The sequence below is a fragment of the Ostreococcus tauri genome (genome assembly GCF_000214015.3).
Source record: "Ostreococcus tauri WGS project CAID00000000 data, contig chromosome 16, whole genome shotgun sequence".
Taxonomy (NCBI): domain Eukaryota; kingdom Viridiplantae; phylum Chlorophyta; class Mamiellophyceae; order Mamiellales; family Bathycoccaceae; genus Ostreococcus; species Ostreococcus tauri.
Genome location: NC_014441.2, coordinates 195868 through 217345, shown reverse-complemented (window position 1 = coordinate 217345; position 21478 = coordinate 195868). Strand labels below are relative to the sequence as shown.

Below are 21478 nucleotides of genomic sequence, written 5' to 3'. Positions count from 1 at the left end.
CGACGGCGTCGAGCGCGCGCGTCCGGCGTCGAACTCGCGATGGCGCGACGACGGGACGTCGCGAGCGCGCGCTGGTGCGAGGTCCCGTTCGCGCACGCGGTGACCGTCGTCGTCGGGGATGAGATGGCGAGCGCGACGACGTCGACGGCGAGAGGAGGGTCGAGAGGCGAGGACGAGGCGCGCGCGCGCTCGGGTGCGATGGCGTCGCGCGGGATGGATGGAACGGTGGAAGGGGGGGACGAAAGCTTTGACGTCGAGCGGTGGGCGTGGACGGGGGCGAGAGACGGGGGGATCGTTCGGTGGGCGCTGGACAAGGGCGCGGCGCGGCGCGCGGGAAGCGCGGGCGCGGCAAACTATTGCTCAGGACACGACGACGCGGTGGTTCGTTTCGTGAAGGCGTCGCGCGCGATGGTGAGCGTGGACGCGGCGGGGGCGATGTGCGCGTGGGACCGTCGGACGGGGAGATGTCTGCACAAGCGCGCGACGCCGCGAGGCGAGGTGAGAGCGGTGTGCGAGACGGCGGTGGAGTGCGGAGAGGAGGGCACAGAGGGCGTTGCCTTGATCGTCAGCGTTGAATCACGTGGTGAACAGTGCAGCGTAGTTGACCCACTGGGCTCGGGCTCTGTCAGTTTGGGAATACCTCAGGACTTTGGAATCGTGGCTGAAATTTTTGTCGACGCGAGCGGCACTCTGAGTGTGCGCAGTGTAGACGGTCGGACGCACAGCTGGCCAAAAGTGGATGCGCTGGTGACGCACGAATCAGTTCATCCGCCGAATAGAAACACGAGCGCGTTCGATTTGACCGGTTGGGGCAGCATCACCAAAGTGACGTCCGAACTCATCAGTGAGACTAACGCGAGCGAAAATTTCAATCACGAAGTGGACACCCCGTTCGGACGAGTGCACGTTCGAGGAGATGAAGCGAACTGCGTGTTGTCGGTGAACGATTGCTCGTTTTCGCTGTCAGATAGATGGAATTCAACTCCAGGTTTAGTCGTCACCTCGTGTGCACCCGCAAAAGGGGGAGCATATGCGCCAGAGTCTTACATTTATGGATACTCTGATGGTACAATTTGCTCGTGTCCATTGTACGGAAGCTCGACCACCTCAGCCAAGTTCAGTGGTCATGATGGCGCCGTACTATCTTTACTGGATTGGGTGGACGGTCAGAATGAGAATTTTTTGATATCTGGTGGAAAAGATGGTACGGTGCGTGCGTGGGATTACCGAGTCTCAAAAAATGTTGCCATCTTGCGGCATCATCAAGGCCCGGTACGATGGATTCTTTCCGCGCCAAAGAGCGCCCGAGAGGTGAGTTGGAATAATATTTTTATCACGATCGGTGACGACGGCGTCCTTGGTTTAGTCTCCGCTGAGACGTGGGCTGTCAACTTCATCATGCCTGGGAATGGGGTCGCTGTGAAGGAATTGGTTTGGAATGCTCCACGAGGTGCTTTAGCCGTATTGAGCAAGGATGGAAGTTTGCACGTTTGGGACATCTTAACGGGAGTTTTAGAACGTCATCTTATTGGCGCAGCCGCTGGTGTAATGTTGAATAGTCTTCGAGAAGGATCTTTTCACATCCTGTTGCATGGAGCTGTTGGTCTAGCGCAGCGCCAATGGAGGTTTACGAGAAAACGACTGAGACCGTTGACATGGAGATGCATGCAGGCAAACATCTTCGGTCTTACCGTTCATACTGACGCTTTACTGGAGCCCGTAAGAGCTGGTCTCCCTTCGCATGGGGTTAAGCGCAGAATTAGTAATTTGGTACCGTCAGCAACGTCATCAATCGCCAAAACGTTCGTCGATGAAGAAGTGCGAGCATTGCATCTATTTCTTGGTACGTTGCTCAACACGAACGATTCAATCGTCACCGACGACGTTTTGGCCATCTTCTTCGCAGAGAATTACAGATCCTCGAGTGTCAGTTTGCATAGTTGTGAAGGTGCAGCGACTTTCAATTTGCCGGGTGTACGTGGTTCAAAAGATGTGAACGTTGATCGCGAGATTCGTATTCTGACGATTGCGGTGATAATTAGGATCATCCAAGTGAGCGAAAGCTTGAGCATTTCATCGTACTGCGCGTTGATAAATGCGATAGAGGAAAGCATCGGGCAGGTGGATGATACGGATTTAGTCTTCTTCGCAGGCTCCTGCATGAGTCCTGTGGAGTGCATACGTCAAGCATCGAGACGATTGCTATCTGTGAGCGTGAAAAAGTCTTTACCGACAACATTTAAATCTCTTGCGCCTACGAACTTGTTTGGTTGCGAGCAATACAAGAGGTGGGACCGGTTGGCTTCTGGTGAATTTATGCAGGGTTTGCTCGGCCTGATAATTTCGAGTGTGGTTTGCTTCATCCCAAACAAAGGCGTGCATGATAGCTGGAAGATCGCTGTATCAAACTCTCTTTTAGAGGCCTTATCATTGCCTGACAAGAACGTCGTCTTCACCGCAGCTTCATTACTAACAGAGGGCATCAAACTTGCAAACTGGTCTTCGTGTTTGAGCGATCCAAACAAGTCATTGGAAGAGGTGTTCACCCTTTGTTCGACGATGATGAGCTCGGCAACGAGTCCCACCGAGTCCATGATCGCTCGTGAGGCGCTCAGCGATCTACTATCGGCTTTTGCTCTGGTCAGTCCGCCCTTCTTCTTTTCTCACATGAACAACCGATTCCGCACGCTCGATCCAGACCATCCGGCTCATGTGCTGGCCTTCATGGCGCTCATACGTGTCGCTCAAACACACGTGAAAACGCTGCAGACGCACGCTGTATACATGATGGAAACCATAATGCTGGCTTTGAATCCATCAAACTTGATACTGCGTAAAAACTGTCAACAGACCGTGTATGTTTTACTGACAGAACTCGGCAAATCTTCTTCGATGGCTTTCCACCGAGAGACGCAACGCTTTGTCACCGCCATACATGGCGCCGTGAAAAATGGGACAGTGATGACGGTCTACGATTTGCACAGTGCCACGAAGTGGCGGAACCTGGAGGATAGTCACACAGATTCATACGATAGATCTTCTGAGACGTCGTCGGCAGACTGGTCAGATCCACTCAGTCTCCTTTCACCTGAAAAGCACGTCAAACATTCTTCGAACGTGTTAGTCAATCACGCAGGATCGGCTCTCGCCACTGACACGGGGCAACTTTCCGTCAAGGCGGTGTCATTCGACGCCGAAGGCAATCAAGTTGCTGCGTATTTGGATAAATTATCATTTGTGTATGTCTGGGATCTCACGACCTCCTGGCGTCACACATTCGCGAGAGGGACTCTACCGTTGGGAACTTCACATTACATGCCGTGCGTTCCTTCCGAAGCGCCGTTAGATGACGCGACTCTGGGCGGATCAGGTGAGTCATCCATTGAATGCTCGCTGAAATTTGTCAAGTCGCGTCAAATTCATCTTGTCCACGGCGAAGTGGACATGGTGTTTAGTTTCGTTTAAGTCTTGGACGCCGTAGCCTTGTAGCGATTTAGATAGAATCGAACCCTACGACGCATTCGTATTCATTCCTCCGACGGATTCCGTGTTGCTGCAGCGCGTCTCGCCGAGACCTTAAGCCAAGCTCTGCGATCTCCTCACAGCTTTGCTCGTCGCGTCATGGGATTCACCGAGCAACCGCCGCTGAGTTCTCTCGGCTCCGGCGGTGGTTTCGTTCCCGGCGCACCGCCTCCGACCGCGCCGCTAACGTGGATCAGTGAGAAACGCGCGCAATCGCCGTCGAGGACGCCCGAGCACGCCCAACCCGCTCTCGCTCCTACGGCTTTCGTGCCTTCAAGCGCTGGTTCTCCGTCGACGCCGATGATTCGCGTCCCACAACCGGCAAACGTGACGATGTTCAACCCGGGAACGATCGCGCACGAGGTCGCGCCCGTCGCTCTCGGGCCCAGCGTCAGCCACACAAGCGCTTCGAGCGCGCCGCTCGCGTACGCGGCTCCTCCGAGCGTGCACGTCGCTCCGGCGAGCGCCCCGGCTTCGTCGCCGAGCGCGTCGACAGTGACGACGCTGAGAGGAAGGGAGCGGTATTGCAGCGGTGGCGCGTGGGTCGGGCCGGCCGCGGCTTGGCCGAAACCTCCGCCGACGGCGACGCTGGAGAACGCCGACGTTTCCCGTGTAAGGCAGAATCATCTGGGGATCGTTCGCGTCCTTCGTGAGAAGTATCACGAAGCGATGCAAGGCGCGCCACCGGCGCGTCTGAAGGAATTGGAGGGTATTTCAAATAAACTCGGTGGGCTATTCGTATTCTTGAACAACACTGGAGCGTCTGTGGACCTGGCGGACGAGAACGCCGTCACCGACCCCGTTGCCGAGGCTCTGGTGACGCTTTCGGAGAGCCTCGCGTCGAACAACACTCCGATGGTCAACTCGGTGTTGCTTCATCTCTCGCAAAGACACTGGGAAGAAGTTTCTTATTGGTTCCCAGCGCTTAAGCGTCTCGCGCGTTTCGCTGCTGAGCGCTGAGCCAGTCGTCCAAGCCGGCGCACCCCTAGCCATAGCATCAAACATTCTTCATTCCTCTGTAGCGAAAGGGATCTCTAGCCACATCTCACTCCTCATACGCTTCTCGTTCCCGCGTCTCTTCGAATGAGATCTCAATGTACCATCGCTCCTGTCTCCAAACTCAAAGTCTCCATCCAACCTCTGTTTGTTAGCTCGATCAAACTCACTCGTTACCACGACGTCCGATCGGGTGATGGCGAATTACGATTCAGCGTTCTCTCCAGAGCGTGACTCTAACGCGCGCGCGCGCGAACGCGCGCGACGATATTTGCGTGAACGTGCGCTGAACAACGCGCCTCGGGCGTCACCGCGAGCGCGGCGTCGAGCACGTTGTCGTCATGGGCGTGTGTTCCTCCAAGAGCGGCGCCGCGCCCGAGGCCCAGGAGACGGAGTTTCGCTTGCGCAAGACGGCGGATGGAAGAAGATTGGGCGACGATTCGACGAAGAACCTCAGCGCGTTCGCTGAGGACAGCGGAATGTCGGTCGGGAGCGAACGAGAGGTGACGAGGGGGGAACCGATCGCATCGCTTCGACCTCAAACCAGGAATCAGGAGATTTCGAAAAAAGACTTCAAGACGAAGAAGAAGAACGCGATCGCGGTGGAGGACGACCAGGTGTTGGAAGGAGACGATGACGACGTGTATCGCTTCGATCAGTCACTGCTAAACAGTGCTCGGGCGGCGATGAACGAGGACGAGGACGCCGATCAAAACCGTAGCCTGCTTCGAAGACAATCGATCGTGAAGGCTCCGAACCAGACGGTCGCCAAGCCACCCGTCGAGCTGAGCGAGCGTCTCAAAAGGTACGAGGCCGAACCAAAATTAAAGGCGAATGAGTTACCGGTTTCATATGGTCCAGAATGGCTGGCACCGCCGGATATACAACGAGAGACGACGGTGAGAAAACCAAAAAAGTACTCCATTGGCAACCTTGCAAGAGGTGATCATAAGTTGGAACCGACGAATTTGACGGACAAAGACTTCTCTGATTATGCTCCCGGGAACGGGCCGTGGTTTAACGGTCCGTTCCCGAGCATGATGGCATCGTCAGCAAAGCAAATGGGTTTAGCGTACGGTAAATTCTGCGTAGTCGGTGTCATCACGTTGTTTTGGGTGCCAAACTTTCTTCTTTACCATAGGCTGCTAATGAACGGCACGTTTCAGGCATATTCCAGGCTCCTTTCTGCAATCTTATCGAGCCTTTTTATGACGCGAACTGTGCTCAACATGAACATGGAGTTGTGTCGCATGTTCTGGCGAGGTTCAATAGTGAATTCGCAGGTTATCTGCTCCTTGATAGGCGCGGTCGGCTTCTTCTGGCAAACTCTGGTCATCTTCACCGTTGGATGGCTGAGCGACAATCGCGGTATCTTTTCATTCCTGATCGCCTTTGGTGTTGGTTGGTTTATCGTTTGGAGGCAAGATCAGCGCCATGAAAAGCAACAGCGCATCAGGACAGTGATGGGTGCTTTCCTTGCGTTGGAAAAAGATGCGAAGCACATGGCCCAACTCATGGGCTCACCGGTGGTTCGTACAAACGACATCCAATACATGAATGCGGCGCCCGTTTGGGCGAGATACCGCCCAGATGAGCTTGTTCCGTGGCTGAACAATTTCTTGACACAGGTCTGGCCCTTCTACAACAAAGCGGCGAGCGAGCTGGTTCGCGAGATCGTTGAGCCGTTGATGGAGCAATCTCGCCCCTCCATGTTGAAGAGGCTGACTTTCAAGCAGCTCGATTTCGGCGAAAACCCTTTCATGGTGCGAAGCGTCTCATATGTCGGGAAAAAAGCCGAGGACAAAGGTATGAGCCTTGATATAGATTTTGCCTGGGCTGGAAGGTCAAACATCGTTCTTGCGGCAAAAACCCACATAGGAGCAGACATTAACATCGCAGTTAAAGATCTTGAGATTTACACCAAGCTCCGGGTGACACTGAATCCCCTTGTGCCGCTGCCAAGCCCGCTTGGTGGTGTCGTAATTTCTATGACAGAGAGACCTATCGTTGAGTTTCACGTAGAGTTACCGAGTGGGTTGGATGTGCTCTACGCCGCAATTGACAAGTGGCTCGAGGAGTTTGTCGCCGGTCTCCTTGGCGACATGTTTATTCAGCCCGAGCGTCTGGTCATACCGTTGAGCTTCAATTTTGATCCAATCGTCATGCCGGACGGCGAGGTGAAGCCATTCAAGTGGTACGACCATAACGTTTTGCAGCTGCGCAACACTGGGGTACTCAAGGTAACTGTTGTGCGAGCTGAGAACGTTCCAAGCGCGGATCTCTTGTCCAAGACGGATCCATTCGTGAAGATGTTTGTCAAGAAACATGGGTTGCAAGTAAACACGACGACGATTATGAACAACGAAGACCCAGTCTGGAATGAAATCTTTTACATTCCAGTCGATGATGTCGACTTGAGAGTGCTCAAGGTCGCCATGTACGATCACGACGTAGATCCTCTTAGTAGCGATGACAAGTTGGGTGCCACGGAAGTACGCATAGACACGATCAAAGCCGCGACAGCTGATGGGAGTGAACAAGAACTTTGGCTCGATTTCCCGGAGCAAGTCAAGGGGAATGTGAAAAAACCGCCCATGAAACTGTTGCTGAATGCACAGTTCATCTCGTTCGGCAGCGACATCGCACAAAATATGTTCACTGGTCTTGGGCTACTGTCGGTTCACGTGATCCGCGGCCGAAATTTGCAACCAATGGATTCGAATGGATTGTCAGATCCTTACGTTAAGGTCAAGGTGCCAAAGTTCACCCTTGATAGTATGGACATGGACAAGGGCAAAATACTGAGGGGCAAGAGAGGTAAGAAGGGCAAGAAGAATGCGGAAGCTCATGATTACACGGTTTATAGCTCAAAGATTCATTACAAGAACCTGAATCCAGAGTTTAACGCCATGTTTGAGTTCTCTCCTGCAAGTGAAGACACGAAGGTGTCGATAGAGCTGTTTGACGTTGATTCGACGTTTCCGATGGGGACTAAGAGTAAATTCATGGGGAATCTTGAAGTGCCGATTTCGACTATCATTCACCACGGTGGATCGATGGAGGCGAGGTTTAAAGTTGGCAACGCTAAGTCGGGTGAGCTAGACATCGCGTTCAACTGGCAACCATACACGTGAGAATTGTAGCAACAAAAACAGAATTTTGTACAACTTGTCGATCAAACATGTGCCCCATACCAGAATGTATCGGGCTTGTCAGGATAACCTGGAATGGGCAAATGTTGCCCATCGTGAGTAGAGGCGAACGTCGCTTCGAGTCGCAACCGTCCGATTTGCCGAACCACTTCCCTGCCCCATGCGAGCGCATCGTTGGACTCTAAATTTGGTGTATGTACCTTCACCGTCACGAACTCCGTAGGGCTCTTCCGCGCCAATTCCAGGCTCGTCGACGCGACTAACTCGTCAAGTGCTGATGAAATCGATTTCAATGCGACAGTTTCGACGCAATGTAGCGGCGCTTGGTGCGTGAAAATTACGACAACTTTTCGATGATCTGTGGGATGCCGCATCAGCGTGGGCAAAACATTTTTAAGAAGAATTCCAACCCCCGCAACGTCCTTGCAAAGCCGTATCCACTCATTGGCGCGCACTTCTGGAATGAGCGGTGTCGAATTGAAGGAGGTTCTCCAGCGACCTGGGACTTCACCTACGTTTGCGAGGAGAATGTCGATTGTCTCGGAGAGTGAATACTGAACCTGCGCGACAAATTTCTGCACATCAGACTCGCACGTCAAATTGACCGTAGACGTGAGAAGACGATCACCGTCCCACATATCATGTTTAAAATCTGCGGCGCACGCGACGGATTGCGTCGCAGCGGCGAGTCGCGCTGAGCTGGATCCAAGAATGGCTTTAGCAAGTGGCGTTCCGCCACTGCCATGACATGAATCTGCCAGCAGGTAAGTTGCGTATCCGTGAGTGCGATAGTAGCATTTCGCGGTGCGCGCGGTCGTGGCGAGCTTACTGCGGAACATGCGTCTTGATCTAACGCCTCTCGATTTAACGAATACCACAAGGTATTTTCTACATATCTACCTCGGAACGTGCTTCGCTGCCGAGAGAAGCGACCCGTGCGATAGTGGGTTGCAGATGTTTCATGCGATCCAGTTGACTAAGCAAAACGCGAAAACCGTCGAACGCAATGATGGGCTCTATGCTTAGACTGTCTAGGCTGATCGCTTTCGGGTACCTCTGACTGAAATGCGTGAGTACAATGTGCTTCACCTGCGCATCTGCTGCTGTTTCCAACGCTTCTGATGTCGTTGAGTGCCGTTTTCTCACTGCGTGATTGTACAACTCATTCTCGAAAGTTGCTACGTGGATCATAACGTCACACCCTCTTGCTGCGCGGGCAAATGCTCGCGACGGTCTGCAATCACCCGAGTAAGCAAGACTCCAGTTGGACGGTGATCCAATAATGAGCGCCGCGGCGTCTCTGCAGTGCTCCACTGGAACTGCCTCGATTCGACTCAGGCCAGTCAGCTGAATGAGGGTGGTTTCTATTGAACTGAGCGAACCTCGATTTGAGTTGGGACCCGACGGCATCGATTGATGCGCGTTGACAACTGATCTTGGTTGCGACTTTGGTTGCATTGGTGGTGGTGGTGGTGGTGGCAAACGTCCAAAAGGACCCGCAAACAAGTCCCGCGAGCGAATGAATCGATACGATGACTTTGACACACCACATATTTCTAACCACTCTCTCAATATCGTTGGTCCGACTAGAGTGAGCGGTGCCTCACAAGTTTGAGAGTGTACATCCAACACGCCACGAACGCCCAACATGTGGTCTGCGTGGTGATGAGAGATCCAGACCATCTTCAGACTTTGCACGATCGACATCATCACTTCACGGCCAAACATTCGCGCTATAGACCCGACCGTTCCCTCGCCGCAGTCAAGCATCAACCATGACTTTCCATGTGATACTGTCGGGTGTGGTAGCTCAACGAGAATGCCACTGCTTCCACGATACTTGCTCGGTTCGGCAGAGCCAGTGCCAAGAAATATGATTTCAGGGTCGAATTCGCTCGTTTTTCTCTTCATTCCAATTAATCCACGCATAAGCCTGGATTTTAGAGCGAGGGCAACGTCTTGACTTGTTTCATCGTTTGGGTCCTTGAGATCGGCAACTTCATCGCGCTTTATTCTTTCCAGAGTTGCTTGCGATGAAGTCGCTAAATCTGGACGCAGCATCTTAAGCTCGTTCAAAACTGCATCAGGCTGTAAATCATCGGGCCTCAGCGTCTGAGCATCCAGTTTGCACTTCTTCGATTCGTTTTTGCAGACACGAATGGAAGCACACAACCCGAGGACCTCAAATCGCCCAGTAAGACCTCCGTTTCGCGATCCATGGAGAGCTTTTGGGATAGGAAAAGCATCTGAATCCACAGTATTCAGTCGCAATGACATTCGAGCGCTCGCTCGGAACCCCAACTCGTCGCATGATCGACAGAAAAAGTGCTCGCATGAAAGTGACTCCGCCCACGACTGGTATGTAGGTGTGCTCGCCACATCTGTAGGCGTGCAGTGGAAAACAGCGTCGATGGCATGACAAGCTTTTGTTGAAAAACATCGTAGTGTAGGAATAGAAGACAGTCGTGGAACGTGGTCCGAACTCTTCGCGTTCATGATCAAGATGCGAACACCCAGTGAATCGGCGGTGTCTTTCAGCTCGCACACATAACCAACGCAAATGGTTTGAGCGGCCGATCTCACATCTGTCGAAGTGCATCGTGCGTGATCGGATCCATCGACTCCTTTACCATCATCTGACCCATCCTCTTCGCTCGAAACCGCCTTGTTCCGCCTGTGCTCCTCCCACTCACACACGAGACACTCGCAGTCGTCGTCCAAGAACAGTGGCCACACCGTCACAGCCTCGTCCGCGTAACACCCGATCCCTCCGCACCGTCGCGTGTTCGAGCGCAGATTCACTCCATGAACCTCCGGATGCACCCATCGCGCGCACTTTTGCGCCGCGCACACCTCCGCCGCCGTGCCGTTTGGTCCCGCCACGACCAACCGCGCGTGTCCGTCCGCCGCCAGTCTTAAAATCAGTCCCGTGAGTCCACCCACCGCTCGAGCGCTTCGCTCGGTGACGAAGCACGCTTTCAACTTCGATCCCGGTCGCGCTCGATGCTCCAAAGCGAGTCTGGAGTACGCCTCCGGGACTTCGAACGCGTACTGCGCCCCCGAGCTCGTGGTCACGAGCAGAGACGGTTCGACGAAATCACCCTCGGCACCGACGACTAGGACGGTGCACGCGCCGGACGCGAGTGGTTCCGGGTTGGACGACACAGCACTCGTCGACGTCGCCGTCGACGCCGCCGCGCGATCCATTGAGCGCGCGCGCGCGAGGCGAACTGCCGTCAAGCCTTCGCGTCGTGGCCGTGGCGGCCGCGAGCGAACGCGTCACATCTGCGCTCGACGGGCGCGGAAGTCGATCTCGAGCGAACGCGGGACGACGACGCGATGGATGACTTTTACGTTCGTTACTACGTGGTGCGCGCTTCTAGCGACGAGCGATGAGGATGACGAAATCGACGCGAGGGAGACGAGAGCGAAGGAGCGCGGGTGCGACGAGACGGGACGAGCGCGCTCGAGAGAGATGAAGACTGACTCGCGAACGAATCATCGCGCGTGCGGTAGGGGCACAAAGGGCGTTTCGGTCACGAGTTCTTGGAGTACGAGTTCAGACCAGACGGCAAGCTGCGGTACGCGAATAACTCAAACTACAAGAACGACACGTGCATTCGCAAGGAACTGACGGTGTCCAAGGAGGTGCTGAAGGAGGTGGCACGAATCGTTAGAGAGAGCGAAGTGATGAAGGGAGACGATAAAAATTGGCCTGAGCCTGATCGCGAGGGACGACAGGAGCTGACGATTGTGTTCGGCGACGAACATATTGAGTTTGTGACATCAAAAATTGGATCGCTGTTGGACGTGCAAAACAGCAAGGATCCAGACGGGTTCAGGAAGTTTTATTACTTGGTACAGGATCTCAAGTGTATGGTGTTGTCGCTCATCACGCTGCACATGAAAATCAAACCCATCTGAGACTCGCATTCACGGCGTCGGTAGTATGTAGGAAAACATAGAAAATCTCTTCATTCTTCTGCTACCTTCGTTTCTAATCAGCTCTCATCCACGCGGCGTATATCGCTAAGTTATCTATCGCCGATCGTCTCAGATGCCATCGGATCGCAATGGAACCGACGGCGACGAAGTAAACAGTAACGGCGTGTCGGTGTCGATGACGACTACGTCGGCGTCAAACTGATTGCTCGTCGAAATGAGTCCACCCGAGTTGAACGACATGACGTCGTCGTTAAGATCCCACTTCAAACCCTTCGTGCTCACTCGCGCGTCTCCTTGCAAGGGGACCAATCCGCAGTGAACGGTTTCGTATCTCATATCGCGCTTGACGATGGTTCTCCCTGAAGGTACGGCGAACGCCGTCGAGTGGTCTCCGATGAGCACAATCTCCAACGATGGAAAATCAAATAGCGTCTTCATGTTGTACAAGATGTGATCGAGTCGTCCCCCGAGCGCGCCCAGGGTGAAGACACGCTTGATTTCTGGTCTGTGTTGCACGATTGCCCGCAGACACTTCACGAAATCCGTCGAATCCTGATCCTCTCTCTGATCGTCTACGCAGCACCCGTACCTCGGATCGTCCCTGTACATCGCCATCACTGATGCCGACACACTGTCCATGTCCCCGACGATGCGATTCGGGTGTTTAAACACCGAATCGCCTGCGTACTTCACCGTGTGTGTCGCTCGCTCGTATTCATCCTGCAGGTCGCGCACTCTGTTTGCGCCGCCGTCCGCGCACACCCTGTACCCGCACCGCATCCAAAGCCCAAGCGCGTTGGATGGAACGTCGAAGTTCAACAATATCACCGCATCAGATGCACACTCTTGCGCTGTGAGATCCTCCGAGGCGCGCACGGGTGTTAAATGATTTAGCATGCGCACTCGTGAAGACGACGACGCTTCGTCTTCGCCCGGCGCGCTCGCTTCTAGTCTGACGGACATCTTCGCGCGACGTCGCGTTCGGTGTCTTAAGGTTAACGTTGAATGTACTGTTGCTCGCGACGTGATCCGCGAGACCGCGCTGGCGCGCATGCGAGGAGTGAGGACGGAGTAAGTTGTTTTTTGTTTGCGTCCGCTATGACTACGCGACGGCTTCCTCGGCAGCGCGACGACCGCTCAATAGGGCGCCGTCGAAAGTGGCGGAATATCTGTGATCACCGGCGACGAAAACGCCGTCGCCGAGCGAGGTTGTACGGCAGAAGTCTGTGGGCGCCTCCTGGTTGGGCTGGGCGTACGGGATGCGGTAGACGCGGAGGAGACGCCACGTGGAGACAGAGTCTGCGCCGAACCACGCGGAGAGCTCTTGGCGAACCTTGGACTCGATCGTCTCGTCGTCTTCCTCGGGAACGCCTATGATTGAGACGGACGCCAGAGATTTGCCCGCCGGGGCGTATGATGGCGCGACGTTGCTCGGGAAGCAACAGTTGTTCACAATGCCACCGTTGTTGTCGCCGTCCAAGTACAAGATCGCGTCCTCTGTTGGAGCCTTTTCCATGGCGAAATATAAACACGTTGTCCCCACGGCGGATTCACTCTTACTCGGACTTTTTCCCAACGATTTTCCTAATAATCTCGCAGCCTCTGGACCTTCACAGGCGACGATGATCGCCTTTCGCGCCGTGATCGATTCGCCGCTCTCAAGCGTGAGTGTCCTCGAAAGGTCCGCGCTGCGCTCACCCACATTCGCTACCTTTGCGTTCAATCGAACGCTATCTAACGCGAGCCCGTCGCGCAATTGCGCGCTCACAGCTCCGATTCCCTTCGCCGGCAAACAGTTCTGCCCGGTCGCGAGCATACGCATGACAAAGTTGAACAACCTGCTCGACGTCGTCAACTCGCGGTTGAAGAAAATTCCAGCCATAAACGGTCGGAAGAATCGGTCGATCATCGCGTCACTGAATCCAAAGTCTTTCAAGCGCTTCATGATGGTCGTCTCACCGTCGCGCGACATCATGTCCTCCAGGCTGCCCAACGCCAGCACGGTTTGGAATCGAACCAGTCCCACGAGGACTTTATCGACGACACTCCCAATTGGATTCGGCAACGACTGCAACCCGTCTACGGGATGACGAAACGGATCCGCGACACGATGAAACGCGCCGTCGAATCTCACGTCCGCGCCAGCGTAGAACGGTTTCAGATCCAGCGCGTCGTAATCCAGCACCCGTCGCGCCTCTGGGTACGATGTGAGAAAGATGGCGAACCCCCTGTCGAGTAAGTACCCGTCCACGACGTCCGTTCGCACGCGTCCACCGATGTCATCGCTCGATTCAAGCAACAGGTAATCGTCACCGCGACGGCCGAGCTCGCGACACGCTGCGAGACCGCTCAGACCACCGCCGATGACGACGACGTCGGCGCTATCCTTTTTCGACGACGACGACGACGCGTGCGCACGGGTCTCGGCGCGACGGCAGGATCTGTGACGAGGCGAAGGATTCACGTGCGCGTTCCCTCGCGCGTTGGTGAGCACGACGGAGGGCGCGTTCGCGCGCATGAAGTCGACGAATGACGAGGTGAGCCACGTCTCTTCTGGCAACATTAATAATGTAATACAAGGCTCACATCTTGCGACGGTAGACGAGCGTGGTGCCGTCCTCGATTTCGGAAATCCGCATGTCGTCGTCTAAGTAGGTGATGCGCATGAAAACCTCGTCTTGAGCGTCGGCGATACGACCCATGACGTCGCCGACAGGGACAGTGGTTCCGTTTAAGAAGTTAAACGCCGGCAAAATGGAGGTGTCATCTTGGCGAACAGTCGTCGTGAGAGACCCGAGTGGGACCGCCACGGTGTTCTCATCTACCACACGCATCTTTCCCTTCGTGATGACCGACCCCCAAGCCGAAACGAGAGGGGCAAAGCCGAGCAAGGGCACGCCAAATGACGCTTTGACGATGACGTCCGAAGTCAGTGTCTCCGCCTTCCCGTCGATCATTTGCAGGCACGTGCCGCATCCACCTCCGAACATGCTCGTCTGGTGCTCGTGTGCGTCATAAAAGAAGTTCGCACTGTCCGCCAGGAGCTTTCCGACCGCCCAGAAGAAGGGAGACGATCGAAACGGGTGCCCGCTCTCCTCGTACACCAGCTCCCACGCCCCGCTCAGGAGCTCCGACGTCGCCGGCGACGCCGTCGGGTTCTCCAGCGCGCCGACTAAAACTCGCATGTTCTCACGCTGCGTCGATGTCGCTCGCTCGCCCCTGGATGAGCACGCGGCGAGGGCGTAGACGTCCGTCTTCAGCGTCGTCGTGCTCGAGGCGGCGACGACGTCATCCATCTCGGTCGTCGCCGTCGCCTTCACGATGGGCTGCGTTCGACGCGCGCGCGAGCGATGATTAGCGACAACATGCGATCGAAGCGTCGATGTGGTCGACGAAGCGAGCATCGTTCGCGAAGTTCGTAAGAAGCGCGCAGTTGTGGGGACATGATAGTGACTGGTGACCGCGCCGGAGTCGGCGGTTGCGTTTGGAATTCAGAGAGTCGTTGGAATCGTTGTAACATTACACGTTCGACGCGCTTAAATGGCGAGCGTGTCGAAAATTCTGGGAACCGCGTACGCGGTGGTGAGACCAGCGGTGACGTCCTGGGCGAGCTCGACGAAGTAAAGCGCGGCTCGGCGCATGTGCACGGTGCCGACAGAGCCACTCTTTTGTCCGGGTTGCTGGATGCGCGGTTTGATCTCTCGCACGTAAATACGCAGAGCGTTCTCGAAAGCAATCTTCGCGAGCGAACCGAAGACGTACACCGTGAGGAAAAGAAAGAAGTGGCCGATGAATGCCTTCACGGCGATCACGGTGATCCATCCTTGTGTCGTCTTCGGAAGCTTTGTTGGGTGCGGCTTGTTGCGCCAGATCGATCCCATGTAAAATGAGAGCATGTAAAACAGGGTCCTCCACATACGACGGTAGCACGTCTGCGCACCCGCGAGAACTTGTCCTCGACTGTTCAAGGGAACAGGGAAAAGAAGAATACCAGCAGCGGTCAAACCGAGGAAGGCAGCGCCTTGCACTGTCATTACTGTTCCCGCCTTGAGACCTGTGTTGCACCACTCGGTGAAAGGCAAAACAAGTCTCAACCCAACTGCACCTAAGACAACACCTCCCTGCATGTTCGCTGGGGTTTCACCAACTGCTAATCGACTCATTACGATCGCTAGCATGTATGCGAATCCAATGGAGTAGTGTGCAATGACCATGTAAGGATTCTCCATGTCCCACAGCGGCACGCTACCGTAACGCCAACGAAGCATGTAGAAGGGCATGGCTGCTGCATTCATACCGGCGATGGACGGCCAAGCGTACACCTTATGCGGATCCAAGGCACCAAGCGCGCTGTTCACCGGTCGCTTACTTGAGCTTTGCGTGCTCATCGTGCCCTTTGTCAAGCAACCGTAGGCACAGCTCATGCAGTACAAGATCATCATCAACTGCGCATAGCTGCTGTCGACGGTCCACACAACGATAGGAAGCACCAAATAATAGAAATTACGACTACCTAGCCACATCGAAGTGACGTGAAAGGTTCTTCCGATCGTCCCGACTTGATCTGGGTGAAGCCCAACCTTGGTGAGAATATTTGGAACCAAGTGCTTCGTGATATTGATTTGCCCGATGATGTAGCGACGGAACAAGTTGTGGCACCACAGCAGCGCGACGAGAAGAGGAACCGAAAGACTCTTCGGTTCTTCGTCGATATCGTTGTCCAAAAGCGACAGCTTCCAAGCCTTCGTTTCTTCGGCTTCTTCTTCTACGAGTAATTTCTTCCTAATGGCCTCAAGCTCGTTGCTACGCATAGCTTTTTCTTCGCCTGGCACCGATGGAGCATACGACTGAGCGATGAAAAGCGACCGGGGAGACAGTTTCACTTGATGATCGACTGACATTCGCTTTTGTGGCATAGGTGACGCTAAAGCGTGTTGAGGCAGAATATCCAAAGCAGCTTCACGAAGGACCGCGAGCATGTTGTCAATCTTGTCAGATGAAAAGTTCGCGTGTGCGCACATTCGAAGAGCAGGTGGTGAACGGTGAGAGGGCAAAATAACCGGGCTCACTCGCGCCACACAAATTCCAAAGCCCTTACTTCTCATGCGCGCGGCAATTTGATGCAAAAGCATGGTTTCGTCACCGCTGCCGACGCCCGCCGAAAGCTTGACTGGGATGACAGGTGAGTCCGTGTCGGCCTCAGTCGTCATACCCGGAATTTCTCCACTCACCAGTGCACTGCGAATGCGCCGCGCACTGTCGCGCAGTTTATCAAGCATGGCCGGTTCGGCTTCGATACGGCTAATGGCATGGCACGAAGCCGTGGCCAGATACGGTGGTAACGAAGCGGAGAACACGTAACCGCTTCCCATCAGGCGTTGATACGCCACCACACCAGTATCACCAGCCACGAAACCACCAACAGAGGCGCACGAGTTCTCCAAACTAGCGCAAATAACATCCACGGAGCCACTGCCCAAACCAACATGCTCGATCAATCCCCGTCCAGTCTCTCCCATGGCTCCGAATGAAAAAGACTCGTCAAGAATCATGCGTGCGTGGTGATGATCCTTCAAAGCGACAAGTTCTCGCAGAGGCGCGCATCGTCCAGTCGAGCTGAAGCAAGCTTCAGTGATCAGCCATCGTCGCCTGACCGGTCGCGTCAATCTCGCGGAAGTCGCACCATCTTCGGTTTCGATCTGAGCGAACACACGAGCAGCATCTGCAGCATCGGCGTGATCGTACCATCGAACTTCAAGCTTTGCCAAGCGCAAGCCAGCGATGATGCTGGGTCCAACGCCTCGATCGACGACCGCAACATCCATTTTCGACGCGAGCGCTTGAATAACACTTGACGCGGTGCACACTCCAAAAGAGTACAGCACGGCTTCACCGACTCCAAGAAACTTCGCAATCTTTTCCTCCAAGTCCATGTGTGGTCGGAATGTGCCATAGAAACCGCGCGGTGAACAAGATCCAAGGCCGTAACGATGAATCGTTTCAGCGCACTGCGATCTCATCGTTTTATCGTGTGTCAGATCCAAGAAGTCCTGTGAGCTGAGCACCATGTCATAAGAATCCCTGAGCTCAGCCTTTGCGTACTGTGCCACCTTTTCGTCTTCGAGCTTCATCTCCTCGTTCACCTTGCTCCCGACACTCACTGGTGCCCAATGAAGGCGCGAAGCCGAAGCCAGAGCCTTTTCTCTTATTTTGAGCGCCTGCGCGACTCGTTTCTGGCTCTCCTTTCGTGCTCGCTCCTCCTCTACCACGATTGATCCGGGGAAAAATCTGTTTGGCGGGTACTTTTTGAACTTCAGGCAGAGCTCGTCGGAGATGTCTGAAATGTCATGCAGTGCTTTCTCCAAATCATCTCGTTTGTGAGCGGCGGATATGCAGAATCTCACACGCGGCTGCGTGATTGGTGTCGCTGGTGAACCGACGACGACAACAGCTAAGCCACGATTGAAAGCGAGTCGCGAGAAATCGCCAATCTTGTATGGCTGATACAACATGACGGGCATGATCGGTGACGGATGGTGCCCGAGAACTTCCAAACCGAGGTTCTCCAAACCTTCGCGGAAAAATTTCGAGTTTTCTCGCAAAGCCGTCAGTTTTTGCTTGCCAATGTCAGTTCCATCCTCTCCCGTTATCATGCGGAACGAAGCGAGAACTTGTGCACAAACCGCTGGCGCCATGGATACCGCCTCTGTGTAACCAAGAGAGAAGCGCTTCACTGCCTCAACCAGCTCCTTATCACCCGCGACGTAACCACCAGCGGCGCCAAACGATTTCGTAAATGTACCCATCATAACCGTGATGTCTTTCGTGTCTACGCCGAGCTCCTCTGTGACGCCACGTCCCGTCGCACCGATGGCACCTATGGAGTGTGCCTCATCCAAATATACGTGCGCTCCGTACATTTTAGCCACCTCAACGATCGGCTTCAGGTTGCAAAGCTCCCCTTCCATAGAGTAAATACCTTCGACGATGACGACGATCTTATTGTAGTTGTACCCTCCTAAAACAGCATCTTGCAGGATGAGTTCCAAGTCACCGACGCACTGGTGCTTGAACGGCTTGATCTTTGCTCCACTGAGTCGAGCTCCTTCGACGATGGACGCATGGTTCAGGGCGTCGGAAATGATCAGATCACCCTTGGAACACAGCGCCGGAATCACTGTACTATTCGTCGCGAAACCCATTCCCACCACGCACGCATCTTCCTTGCCTACGAATCTAGCCACGAGTTCCTCCACTGCACGCAGATTCGAGTCGCGCCCAAGCTCCGCCGCAGGTGACCCGGTGGTCACCGGATGCTCCGATAGCGAGCGCTCAACGACCGGCGTGCAGGTCTCATTCACCCCCCCAAATCCAAGATAGTTGTAGCTACCCAAGTTCAGGCACCTTCGCGACTCTGGCGTCGCCTGAAGACGAGCGAAATATCCTCTGCTGTGCTCTGGCGCGCGGATTGCGACATCGATAAAGTCCTCGGGACTCGAGTAAATCGGTCGGTTAAACGTGTCCTCGATGTTCCCGTACATGTTCGCGATGTAGAAAAAGTCCTTCGCTTTCCCCGCGCTTAGCGGCGCGAGGTCATTCTTCTCCCCGTTCTCGTCATCCGTCCGCCAGTCCTTGATCCCTCGCAAGGCGTTGTACGTGTTCTTCGCCACGCCCTCGGCGACGTACACGCAGTACTGTGACAATGTCGCCGCCGTGTGTCCGAACACGCGGTACGCCGACCGATTCTTCAGCACAAAGTTCTTACTGTCCGCCTTGTACTCCGCGTACTCCATCTCGATCGACGCGCGGCCGCGAACGAGGCGCTAGGCTTCCAAGTATTCCGTTGCGCCGTCGACGATGAGCTGTCGGTGGATAGATCCCTCTCGAAGGGGCGTTCGACGCCGATTCGAGCGCTGTGATCGCACTCGAGGCGAACGCGCGCGTGCGCTCGAGTCACCGCGACCGCGGACGGGGCTTTGTCGTCGCGTCGGCGTCTCACGACCGTCGTCGCGTCGTCCGCGGCGTCGAGAGACGCGTTTCTCCGTTTCTCGAGAGATTTTGACCAGTCATGACTCATCGTTTCGCCACGGCGCCACGTCGACGACATATGAACACCCGCGTGTACCGGAAACAGCGACGGGCTGGTCGTCGTCGTCCCGGTCGTCGTTTTCGACGCCGCTCCTCGACGCATGTCGACCTCGACGCCGACCTCGACGTCGCGCGCGCACGGTGGTGGCGTTGTGCGCGCGCGATGGCGATCGCGCTCGTCTCGCGTTGAGCGTCGAGTTGGCACCAACGCTGCGAGCGCGGATGAATCGGAATTTGAAAATGACCAACTAGAGTCAAAGAAGACGCTGGTGGTGATCGAGTGCGATGGCGCGGTCGTCGACGTGCATGGAGACGGACACAGAGTGGCGTTTAATCGAGCGTTTGCGTCGAAGGGGTTGAACGGGGTGACCTGGGATCACGCCGAGTACGCGTCGTTATTGAGAAGCGGAGGCGGGACGCCGTACGGAATGTGCGAGCGGTACTTTACCTTTTATGGCTACCCGTCCGCGGTCTCTCCGGCGACGAAACGCAAGATTGAGAACGATGAGTATATGCAGGCTATGAAGCGGTTGCAAGAGATTGTTCCGCTGGCCACGGACGAGATGGATTCCGAGGACGACTCTGAGGAGGGACGCGCAAGCGCTGAGGACGAAAAGCGAATGAGGGAAATTTTCCTGCGAGATTTGATCAAGGAGAAGGATAATCAATTCGGTCTTATGATCGATGAGCATGCACTCAAGATTCGAAGCGGTGTGGAGCGATTCTTGGATGATTGCATTCGAGAGAATGACAAGACTTGAAGGATTGACCGCGGAGGCAGCCGCGGCAAAGCTCTCATCGGGAGGGATTGCGCCTCCGCTGTACAGGCACGAAAGTCTGGGAAGCGGTCACGCGCAGAGTGGTCGAAACGCCGCCGGGACGAGCGCGCCGAGTCGCCGCCTGCGATGGGAGGTGCAATCCATCTTGTCCGCCGCCGAAGGTGTGGACGCAGTGAAATATTCGGGCGATGTCGTGGATAAATTGTTAGATTTAGTGCGCCTCGACCACGGAATCAGCCCCAATCAGATGTTTACCCGCGTAAACGTCGAGAACAACGGTCGTCCGGCGCCACTGTCGCTGTCGACTGCGCAACAGCTCGGGATATTGCCCACGCGGTCAGTCCCTCCGCTGCTGACGCACCTTTTACCAGAGCGTTCCGTACCTGCGGCTTGCCGCTCGTATCTCCAGGAACTTCTGCTTCACCCACCGCCGCCGGAAACAGCTATGTCGATTCAGGAGGCATGCACTTTATTTATGAAAACAACCTCAGCGATGCCCCAACTGGAGGTTTTACCTCCGAGCAAAGTGGCAAAGTTATTGAGTCAGCGCGAGGCGAGTCATACGTTCTTCGCGGATCTGGCTTCGATGGCGCGAGGCGTGAGCGCTTTGCTCACGCATCAAGACGAGAACATGCGACGTGCCGGGGATCTGATGATCGATCCCACGTCTCTGAAGCTCGGTTCTAAGCTCACCGGCGACATCCTTGCGAAGTCATGCATTGAGGCGACGTCGATGATCGAAGCGGTGATTTCGGATGACGTACTTAACGGGGCGTTGATCTTGCGCGATAAGATAGACGACCGCGACGACGATGATGGCGATAGCGACGATCGTGACGACTCAGCGTTCATCATGGAGGGAACGGACCAACCGCTCAAACTCGAAAATATTCCAAACCGGTTCACGTTTGAAAATGAGCGATGGCGCGGTCGAGTTCGACAAGAACACATCTCCGAGGCGCTAGAAAAGGTTGAGAAGACGGCGCGTAAGCTTGA

General features: G+C 55.0%; 11 protein-coding genes across 11 annotated transcripts; 5 read left to right on the top strand and 6 right to left on the bottom strand.

Annotated features, from left to right (window-relative positions):
- Window positions 1-39: 39 nt before the first annotated feature.
- Window positions 40-3465, top strand: OT_ostta16g01320 (Quinoprotein amine dehydrogenase, beta chain-like; the record flags this gene model as incomplete). The annotated part of the gene is made up of 1 exon (XM_022985532.1): window positions 40-3465. The coding sequence occupies one exon, from the start codon at window positions 40-42 to the stop codon at window positions 3463-3465; it is 3426 nt and encodes a 1141-aa protein (XP_022840332.1).
- A 156-nt stretch (window positions 3466-3621) lies between these two features.
- On the top strand, window positions 3622-4482 carry OT_ostta16g01310 (unnamed product; the record flags this gene model as incomplete). The annotated part of the gene is made up of 1 exon (XM_022985531.1): window positions 3622-4482. One exon carries the CDS (start codon window positions 3622-3624, stop codon window positions 4480-4482), a length of 861 nt encoding a protein of 286 aa, XP_022840331.1.
- A 377-nt stretch (window positions 4483-4859) lies between these two features.
- On the top strand, window positions 4860-7652 carry OT_ostta16g01300 (C2 calcium-dependent membrane targeting; the record flags this gene model as incomplete). Its single annotated transcript, XM_003078363.2, has 1 exon — window positions 4860-7652. The coding sequence occupies one exon, from the start codon at window positions 4860-4862 to the stop codon at window positions 7650-7652; it is 2793 nt and encodes a 930-aa protein (XP_003078411.2).
- A 41-nt stretch (window positions 7653-7693) lies between these two features.
- On the bottom strand, window positions 7694-8509 carry OT_ostta16g01295 (NAD(P)-binding domain; the record flags this gene model as incomplete). Its single annotated transcript, XM_022985530.1, has 1 exon — window positions 7694-8509. The coding sequence occupies one exon, from the start codon at window positions 8507-8509 to the stop codon at window positions 7694-7696; it is 816 nt and encodes a 271-aa protein (XP_022840330.1).
- A 49-nt stretch (window positions 8510-8558) lies between these two features.
- Window positions 8559-10877, bottom strand: OT_ostta16g01290 (Beta-lactamase-like; the record flags this gene model as incomplete). Its single annotated transcript, XM_022985529.1, has 1 exon — window positions 8559-10877. The coding sequence occupies one exon, from the start codon at window positions 10875-10877 to the stop codon at window positions 8559-8561; it is 2319 nt and encodes a 772-aa protein (XP_022840329.1).
- A 132-nt stretch (window positions 10878-11009) lies between these two features.
- Window positions 11010-11594, top strand: OT_ostta16g01280 (Mago nashi protein; the record flags this gene model as incomplete). Its single annotated transcript, XM_003078365.1, has 2 exons — window positions 11010-11039; window positions 11187-11594. The coding sequence occupies 2 exons, from the start codon at window positions 11010-11012 to the stop codon at window positions 11592-11594; spliced, it is 438 nt and encodes a 145-aa protein (XP_003078413.1).
- A 129-nt stretch (window positions 11595-11723) lies between these two features.
- OT_ostta16g01270 (Thiamin pyrophosphokinase, catalytic domain) lies at window positions 11724-12578 on the bottom strand (the record flags this gene model as incomplete). The annotated part of the gene is made up of 1 exon (XM_022985528.1): window positions 11724-12578. One exon carries the CDS (start codon window positions 12576-12578, stop codon window positions 11724-11726), a length of 855 nt encoding a protein of 284 aa, XP_022840328.1.
- A 139-nt stretch (window positions 12579-12717) lies between these two features.
- Window positions 12718-14133, bottom strand: OT_ostta16g01260 (Flavin amine oxidase; the record flags this gene model as incomplete). Its single annotated transcript, XM_003078366.2, has 1 exon — window positions 12718-14133. One exon carries the CDS (start codon window positions 14131-14133, stop codon window positions 12718-12720), a length of 1416 nt encoding a protein of 471 aa, XP_003078414.2.
- Window positions 14134-14197: 64 nt separating this feature from the next.
- Window positions 14198-14911, bottom strand: OT_ostta16g01255 (Plastid lipid-associated protein/fibrillin conserved domain; the record flags this gene model as incomplete). The annotated part of the gene is made up of 1 exon (XM_022985527.1): window positions 14198-14911. The coding sequence occupies one exon, from the start codon at window positions 14909-14911 to the stop codon at window positions 14198-14200; it is 714 nt and encodes a 237-aa protein (XP_022840327.1).
- Window positions 14912-15151: 240 nt separating this feature from the next.
- Window positions 15152-19408, bottom strand: OT_ostta16g01250 (Aminotransferase, class-II, pyridoxal-phosphate binding site; the record flags this gene model as incomplete). The annotated part of the gene is made up of 1 exon (XM_003078367.2): window positions 15152-19408. One exon carries the CDS (start codon window positions 19406-19408, stop codon window positions 15152-15154), a length of 4257 nt encoding a protein of 1418 aa, XP_003078415.2.
- A 396-nt stretch (window positions 19409-19804) lies between these two features.
- OT_ostta16g01240 (unnamed product) lies at window positions 19805-21478 on the top strand (the record flags this gene model as incomplete). The annotated part of the gene is made up of 2 exons (XM_022985525.1): window positions 19805-20391; window positions 20423-21478. Coding segments are annotated over 2 exons (1643 nt in total), but the record flags the coding sequence as incomplete, so codon positions are not given.